Here is an 8,941-nt window from a genome sequence, read left to right on the forward strand (position 1 = left end):
TGAGGTGAGCTTTCTTTCTTCTTCAGTCTCTGTAGGGCAGTGGTTCTCAATCTGAGGGGTGCCGCAACAGGAAGCGGTTTCAGCCAAAGAACATTCAGCGACATCTAGAGACATTTCTGGCTGTGACAACTGGAGCCTGCTGCTCTCATCCAGAACCAGGGACACCAGCGACATCACACACTACAGAGGACAGCGCCTTAGGAAAAAACCAGTCTCCTGTCCACAGTGTCAGCGTTCTGAGGGGCGGAAGCCCTAATCCAGGGCTAAGGAGCGCTTCCTCGGCTTAGGAGGATGTGAGTGGGACTGGAAGAAGTGGAACCATGGAGATGAACCCTGGAACCCACAGAAAGGCGTCCCAAACGGCATTTCCCTGATCATCAGCTGCCAAAAATCAAAGAACAACAAAAACTAACTTCTTCTTCATATGTTATATTTCATTAATAAATAGGTTTTCTTCTTTAAACACAGAACATATAACAGATTGAAACACGCCCCCCTCCCCCCAGTTCCAAAGACAAGAGTCTATAAAACAAACGCCAACTGTACCGCCCTAAGGGCAGGAAAGTCTGGTCGCCACCGTCAGTCCTTCCCTGCAGCACCACCACCCCCACATTCTGCAAGAGCAGGGGGTCTGGGGCTTCTCCCTCGGGCCCTGGGGACTTCAGTGAGAAGCATGTGAATGTATGGTGTCACCTCTCCACGATGCATGGGCTAGGCGAAGATGAGGTTTTCCCTACCGGCTCTCTGCAGCCCTGGTCCTCCTGGTTTCAGTTAGAAAGCACCTGGACTAAGCCCCCAAGGGAGCTGCCTCCGGGCCTTCCCATTGTCCAGCCCTCGGGCGCCACTTCTTAAAGGGGAAGGGGAGGGCTCAAGGACCCCTCCCGTCCCCAGCCTGCGTGGGAACGCTGTGTGGAAGAGGCATGATGCTCAAGGTGAGGCCAGCACGTCCCCGCCCCCCCCAACACTCTCCCTTCCTCTGGCCTAGAGGGATACGGGGGCACCTGCCCCGCCCCCAGCCTAGTGCCTGGCTTGGGGTGTGATGGTTCTTGCTTAACGTCAGGCCCTCCTGCCAGGCCTGGCTTCTTCTCCTGTCCCCTTCCTGTCTCCTAAGCCCCCACTGTGGCCATCTGAAAAAGTCACATTCGGTGTCTTCGCCTGTCTCATCCTCCCTCTCCCCGTGCCTCTGCACCCCAAGGGAGGAAGTGGGGGGCTGTCTCCCCCGCCTCCGGCTCCAACTTCACATGATGGAACAGCTCTTGGCCTTTTCCTTCTTGAAGGTGGAAGAGATGAGTTCAGAGCGACTGGGCAGGTGCAGCAGCCGCTTGGAGAGGCTGCGGGCAGGGCTCTTCGGGGGCACTGGGCTGGGCTTGTTCAGACACACCATGGATGCCATCCGGAAGATGCTGTGGATACTCTTCTCTGAAGTGAAAGCCGAGCCCTCCAGGTAAATCTCTGCGCCCAGCTGCTTGGCGATTGCACAGCCCTGTGGGGAGGGTGCGGTCATTAATACAGTGGTCGAAAATGCCTAGGAAACACCATGGCATTCCGTGTGTCACTCCGCAGGGCTGTTCCAGATGACACCCCACTGCCAGGGCTGTTCCAGATGACACCCTCACTGCCAGTTTTCTACCACCCATCTCTGCCAGTTATTCCTAAAGGTGACTCCACACCAGAATCACCTACAACATTTTAAAAAGCTAACTGATGCCAAACCAGGTATAGCAGGATGTCTGGAGATGGCAGTGGCATTAGGTCTTAGGTTTTGGTACTGGTGATGGGACCCAGGACTTCAAGCATGCTAACCATGCACTCAGCCACACCCCAGTCTCAACATTGTCATTAAAAAACAAACAAACAAAAACAGCAAACAACAACAAAAACCCAAAAAACATTTCAAGCCGGGCGGTGGTGGCACACGCCTTTAATCCCAGCACTCAGGAGGCAGAGGCAGGCAGATCTCTGTGAGTTCGAGGCCAGCCTGTTCTACAGAGCAGGCTCCAGGGCAAGCACCAAAACTACACAGAGAAACCCTGTCTCGAAAAAAACAAACAAAAAAACCCCGAAACATTTTATATATGCTTATTCTGTGCGAGTGTGTGTCTGTATGTGTACTCATGTCACAGCATGCATGTGGAGGTCAGGAGGCAATTTGTGGAAGTCAATTCTCTCCTCCCACTACGTGGGTCCTAGGGATCAAACTCAAATCCTCAGGCTTAGTGGCGGCGAGCACCCCCCCCCCCACCCTGACCTTAGTGTCTGAAAGAGTTCTCGCAGGTGACTCTGATGGGAAATCTTAACAGACATTCTTACACTCCTGTGGACATTAAAAATTATCCTTGTGGCCAGTGAGGCAGCTCGGCAAGGAGAAGCAGGTGCCACCAAGCTGGACAGCTGAATTCAATCCCAGAAACCCATGTGGTGGAAGAAGAGGACCAAGCCTGAAACTTGTTTCTGACCTCCACCCACGGGCAGGACATACACCACAGACACCCAAAAGTAAATAACCAAGTAAAAATCATCCTTGGGTCTTGTTGTAAAAACACAGATGCCCATATCTTTCTCCCAGAGTTATTTTATAGGCATGGAGCTTGGGATTCAAAATCCAACAATTATTTCTCTTTGTTTGCTAGTTTTGGTGGTTTTTTTTTTTTATTTTTTTGGGAGGGGGGGGTTTGAGACGGTGCCTTATTATGTAGCCAGGCTGGCCTCAAACTTGGAATGCCTCTACCTCCTTGAGTTCTGGGATGACAGACTACATCCAGCGCTAACAAGCATCTTTAATTAGTCTGATGCATATGGTTTACCCCCCGAAAAAAAGGAACCTTGAGAATGCTGGCGCACACACAGGAGAGGCTCACAAGCTTACCCACAGCAGGATCTAAGTGAGGTACCTGCTACCCCAAACCACGTGATGGTTTGCTATTTATAGAGCCCCCCAATACCAATTCTATCTTGTCATATAGAGAGAGTTTAATCCAGAGCCATACCTAAGCCCTCCACCTTACCTTCTTTCCCTACCCCGCCCTCCAGCACACCACACACACACACACACACGCACGCACGCACGCACGCACGCACGCACGCACGCACGCACGCACGCACGCACCTGCTCATAGGAGATGGGTGCCTGCTTCTGGTGGGAAAGCTCCATTAGAGTGCTCAGGTCTGTTCGCAGGTCTGTCTTGCAGCCAATAAGCAAAACTCGGGTGCTGGGACAATAGTCTAGAATTTCTGTTCTCCACTGAGGGTTGGAGAAAGAAGGAGAGGGGAAGGAAAGAAAGTCAGTGGCGGATACCAGGAGAAGTCCGGCCGGCAGCGACAAGCACATCACTCAGTCTCAAAGCTCAGTCCTTCCTCTGAGTCACAGTATCCCTGCTGCACTAATTACATCATCTTCCTGCCCATGAGGCCTTGGGTGGCACCAGTGTGCTAACCCAGGAGCCTGTCCCTTCAGTCAACAGCACAGTCACCATGGGGGGGGGGGGGACGACACAGGGCAAGTCTCCCATTCCCTGCCACACAGAGAAGAAGACATGGGTCTGTCTTCTTTCCCCAGTGGCGGGGTGGAGGGGACAAGGCAATTTCTCCCCTGAGAAGCTCGGCAAGTCCCACAGCACTTCCTGCAGAGTCTCAGATCTTGCCAGTCAGATCCAGAAACTTCCACCAGCTCTCGAGTCCTGACCTGCCTGACTCTGGCCCTGGGATCACAGTCCACAAAAGCTGCTCCCCACAGGTCCTATTCCTCACATCCCCAGAAGGTTCTCTGAGCCTCCAGCACCCCCTCTCTAGCTGGGCCCCTGGGAAAAGTAGTACAGTAAGGAAAGGGGCAGAAGACCGAGAGGCAGGAGACCCGGATCAACCCAGAGCCACAGCTAACGGTGAGGCTTCAAGCAAAACAGCGTTCCTAGCTGACAGACAGGAGGACTGGAGGACAAGGCTCCCCCCTGTTCTTCTGGGGAGTGAGGAGAAACTATGGATCTGATCTGCACCCCACCCCAGGCCTTGCTTACGCTAGGGAAGCACTCTCTACCAGCTGAGATGCATCCTCAGCCCTGTTTTATTTTGATTTGGAGACAGGGTCTCACTAAATTGCCTGGTCTTGAACCTTGGTCTCTGTAGCCCAAGCTGAACTCGAACTTAAGATCCTCCTGCTTCAGCCCCCTCCAGTAGCTAGGATGATGAGCATGCACCCCCACCCCCCTACCCCCATCCCCCACCCACCCCAACCCTACCCCACCCCCGCCTCAAGCAGAGCCTTACCTTTTTGAGCGCGCTGTCCATAGTCTCTGGACGGCTGATGTCAAAGCACAGTAACACTGCATCTGAGTCGCTGTAGCAGAGCGGACGGACGTTGTCGTAGTAAGGAGACCCTGGCGGAAGGGGAGAAGAGCCAAGAGTGAGCCATGGCGGCGGCGGCGTCTTCCCTTCGCTACAGGCCTACACCCAAGGATCCCTGGGGAATGGGATTCTGGATCTCTTAACATCCAGCTATGTTCCACAGTGCTACTGTGTGGATGCTTGGTGGTACATGACCACCTGCCAGAGGCTGCTCAGGAATGCCACTTCCCTTGGCCCTGAGAGAGGGGAGAGCAAATGGGTAGAGCATACTCGGACCCTGTCTGGGTTTCCCACAGTGGGTTTAATTTAAGATCTACTCCTAGTCAGAGTCCCAGAAACTGCCGGTACCTATGGAGAGACAAGGGTTTGTGTCAGGTACCCCTCATCTGAGCCTGCCTGCTGCTCCATCCTTCTACTCAAGGGTCTCCCCGGGAGGAAACAACCCTGCCTGCCTGTTACATAACTGGCCGCTCTGATTCCTTACCTGGGGGTCAGAACTTCAGGAGTTCCACAGGGGAGGGGGGAAGGAAAGCCGCCAGGACTTGGTGTTTGACCCCTTTTCCCACCTACGTCAGCTTACAGCCAAGAGGGCAAAGGGAACCCCGGGGCCCCCACCCCCCAGATCTCAGGGAGGCAAGCTCAAAGACAGGAACACCCACAGCTGTGGGGTCAGTGGCGAGAGCAAGGGTCCTTGGTGGAGGGGAGGAAGGCAACTCAGGCCCCGGGTCCGATGGGGTGAAGACGAGGAGCTGAGCCTGGCCCCCCTCCACCCCGAGGAAGGAACAGGAGCAGATTTGGAATCCAGACAATCCGTGCTTAGAATAGCAAGCAGCCCCTCTCCCTGAAATCACCATGGAAACTGGGGGGAATCCAAGCTGAGGTGGGGGTGTCGGTCATAAAAAAAAAAAAAAGAAGTAAGGGGGAGTTGGGATAGATGCCTGCTCCTTCAGCAATCCACCCCCATCTCTTTCTGAGGTGAGGTGGGGGCTGGACCACAGCAGCAGAAGCAGGGGAGTGCCGCGGTACTGGGGGAGGGGGAGGGGGAGGGGAGTAGGTCTCCATTTTGGCTCCCAGCAATCCCCCTCCCCTAAGACCAGCAACTGAGTAACAGAAACAGGTTCAACCCTGGCCCAGACGTAGGGACACTCCGTCCCACACATCACTGCCGTTTCCTCTGTCCTTACGGGAACCTGCTCCCAAAGAAGGGGAGCTGACTGGCTGCCTCCATCCTTTCGCGAGGAGGGGGTAGGGTGTGACCCGGGGCAGAAGGACCACCCTTGCTGATATCCCATTCTGTGGGCTCGGGATTTCAGGGAAGCAGGGAGGGTGGTAGTGAGAAGGGATGAGCCGCAGCAAGGTTCAGGGACGACTGGAAGGTGGGAGGGAGAGGGAGGGTACAGCAGGAGAAAAACCATACATCACGCAGCAGCCACGCTGCATTCTGGTCCCAGCCAGCCAGCATAGCACAGTCCAGGGGAACCAGAACCCTGCCTCCCTCTCCCGGAACTGCAACGGAGGAGGAACGCACCAGCCTGAGGGATTTTGTTTGTGGAGAGAGCTCTAAAGAAGTCTCTGTCGTTTTCTGTTTACCCATCCCTTATCTCCAGACCTCAAAATTGGAGAACAGGAGCAAGATTCCTTCAGAGAGGTAGGGTGGCATATTTCACACACATAGGAAAGCCTTAGGGATTTACAGTTCCTCTTTAAACTCAGCTTGAACACATAAAAAAAAAATTTTTTTTTGGAGGGGGGAGCATGGATTTTCTTTTCTTTGTCATATTGCTGGCTCTTACTCCGGTTAAAAAGGGGGCCCGGGGTAGACAAAGTGGGATTGGCTCAGAGGCAAAGGCAAGTGTCAGCTGAGCTCTAAGGGCTCGGGGCAGAGAATAGGGAAAATACTGCTTTCTACGCTTGTGAAAGTCGGGGGTACCTCCAACCTCATGCCAGTACAGGGAGAAATAACAACTACTACACCCATGCACTGCTGGACACTAACCCCCACGCGGCCATGCCCTACATTCCCATCTTCCCCACCCTCCGGACATCGATGATGCATCCTTCATGTGTGAGCCGGCCGCCGCCGCAGCCTCTGATGGGAAGGGCTGAGTTGCGGCAAGCAGACACCCGGCGCCTGAGAGGGAATTCGGGAGGACCAGGTTCCCTCCCGAGCAGGCAGGCGGCTCTCGGGGCCACTACAGCTGCCTCTAGCAAGAACTGGCTCCTACCACTCCTGTAACTTCGCTTTGGAGAACTAAAGGCGAGGGACGGGGATGGGGGGGGGCGGGGGGAGGGAGAGGGGGGCGGAGAATGTGTGTGTGAGAATGGGGAAGAAGACCTACCTAGTGCTCCCAGGAGTCCTCAGGGGTCCCTTCCCCAGCCCTCTGGAAAATGGAACTAGACCAGAGGCCTGAATGGCCCCCGAGGGTTTGTTCACCTCCTGCCCTGCTCATCTAAGAGAGTCCGTGGCCCCAACCAAAGAATCTTTTTCCATTCCTTCTCTCTGTCGCCTGGCAAGCACGTCTATCCTCAAAGAGGGATCCCCGCCCCCCCTCCCCCCCAAAAAAAGCCGCAGCTACAGCCTGCCAGTGGAGGTAGGATGGCCCATGTGTGTGGCCATAGTCGTACCTGAAGTGTCCCAGAGACTCAGCTCCACTCGCTGGCCCTCGGTCTCCAGACAGGCTGTGTAATTCTCGAACACGGTAGGCACATAGGTCTGCGAGGAGAGAGGAACCGTTCACACCTGGCCTTGCCTGCCCTCGGAACCCCACACCCAGTGCTGGCCACACAGGAAGCCACTCGCCCATGCATGCATTAGAACACTGAAGTGTCAGGTGATAAGGAGCCAGAGGAGGGGACACATGGGGCAGGAGGAACCGTGGGACAGGAGGCAAGGACCGTAGAGAGGCTGGCTTTTGCTCCTCGGCCTGGAACAAGCCCCCCACCCACACCTCCTGGCTGGCCAGAGACCCATACATGCCTATTTTCTTCTCATCCCTAGATTTGCGTCCCATTTTCAGAGCCACCAGCCAATTCTAACCCCCGTCTTCTGCCTCCCCCCCCCCAGTCCCTTGGCACAGGTGATTGGCGTCGGAAAGCAGAAGCCTGCCCAGGGCCACCCTCCTAGAGCCTCCCAGGAGGGCTTGGCAGGTACTGCGTCAAGGATAAAGCCAGCCCCGGCTCTCCAGAGCCTCCGGGTCCCGGGAATGAAGCAAAGTGGGAGGGGATATGATGGGGAAAGAGGTGAGGAGGAGCCGACCGGGCGGCAGAAGTGGGTCAGGTCTCGGGGGAAGGAAGCAAAGGTAGGGCAGTCCTCCAGCCAGAAGGCCGGCGGGCAGGCCGGCCTGGGGTGGGGGGCCGGCTCCCCCGGGCAGGGGGAGATGGACCCCGCGGCGGCGGCGGGTGGCGGCTCACCTCGGGATAGCAGTCCTTCGCTAGCACCTGTAACATCGCCGTCTTCCCGCACTGCACGTCCCCCACCAGCACGAGCTTACATCTGACCACCACCGGCTGCGGCGCCCGTCTCTCCTTCATGGCTACAGCCTCCAAGGGGCTCGGGCCCGGGTTCAGCGAGGAGGAGGAGGAGGAGGAGGAGGAGGAAGGAGGAGGAGGAGATCGCCTGTGAAGTATCCACAGGGACGCTGGATGCCGGTTCCCTGCGTGCCTCCAACTGAGGCGGAGGCCGATCGGCCCCGTTATATGTCCCCAGGCGGAGCCAATCACAAGAGGAGGCGGGCTCTGTCCCGGCCAATCGCTAAGGTGGGATCCCCAGCAGCAGGCAATAGTAAGGGACTCTGAGTCAGCGCCCTCTTCCTCTGGTCCCTTTCTGTGGAAAGCTGCACCGCGGCTTCCTTCTGGAAGGGGGATTCCCACGCTTTCTGTATGGCCGTTAGGAGGTGGGGAGGGGACTGGGACAAGGCTAAGTGACCTTGGGATGTCCAGGAATTAGTGTCAGACCCATAAAGGATTCAAAAAGTGAGGGTTGTAGGGTCTGTCCCAAGGAAGACGGCAGGACCTGTCTAAACTGTGGACAGGTGGCATCTCTTGGGGAGAGGGTGGCCCTAGGGACCTGTGACTCTTTAATTCTGTATAGTTCCTATCCACACTGGTTCCACATCTGGAATCTCCTTCTAGTGGAAGTCGGTACTGACCCCCTTTTACAGCCCGACTCCCTTCCCTCATCGACTACCTTCATCAAAACAAGTCAGGGAAACAACAGTTCCCGACCCAGAGACAGGAGAAGGGAACAAGTGAAGGAGTCCTTCAAGGAGGAGTAGCAGAGAGACCAAACAAGCTGCTCTCTGCTTTCTGCTGGCCAGGGGGCTTCTCACTCCAGGCCTAGCGTCAAGGTGTTTTGTTCTGTGGCCGGGCTTCAGCTTCCTGGATGAATCAGGTGCAGGGCTAGTTCCAGGCTGATACCAGCTGACTCTGACGCACTAACGTGTGTCACCGGTGAAAGTCCAGCCTGGAAGACAAGGCCTGGGCACTGGGGATAAGAAACTGGAAGACAGTCTAAGATGCGGATAAGCTATGAAACGGCCCACTGGCCCTAGCCTTCAGCACCTCCATGGCTTCTGGGGTCCCCTCTACTAAATAGAACTATGGG

General features: G+C 55.7%; 1 protein-coding gene across 1 annotated transcript; it reads right to left on the minus strand.

Moving 5' to 3' along the window:
• Positions 1-413: 413 nt before the first annotated feature.
• Rnd1 (Rho family GTPase 1) lies at positions 414-8,001 on the minus strand. The gene is made up of 5 exons (XM_006974377.4): positions 7,750-8,001; positions 6,964-7,051; positions 4,261-4,370; positions 3,107-3,241; positions 414-1,483 (listed from the first exon to the last, which is right to left on the minus strand). Exons 1-5 carry the CDS (start codon positions 7,867-7,869, stop codon positions 1,238-1,240), a joined length of 699 nt encoding a protein of 232 aa, XP_006974439.1. The 5' UTR covers positions 7,870-8,001; the 3' UTR covers positions 414-1,237.
• Positions 8,002-8,941: the final 940 nt, after the last annotated feature.

This window comes from Peromyscus maniculatus, chromosome 20 (assembly GCF_049852395.1).
Source record: "Peromyscus maniculatus bairdii isolate BWxNUB_F1_BW_parent chromosome 20, HU_Pman_BW_mat_3.1, whole genome shotgun sequence".
Taxonomy (NCBI): domain Eukaryota; kingdom Metazoa; phylum Chordata; class Mammalia; order Rodentia; family Cricetidae; genus Peromyscus; species Peromyscus maniculatus.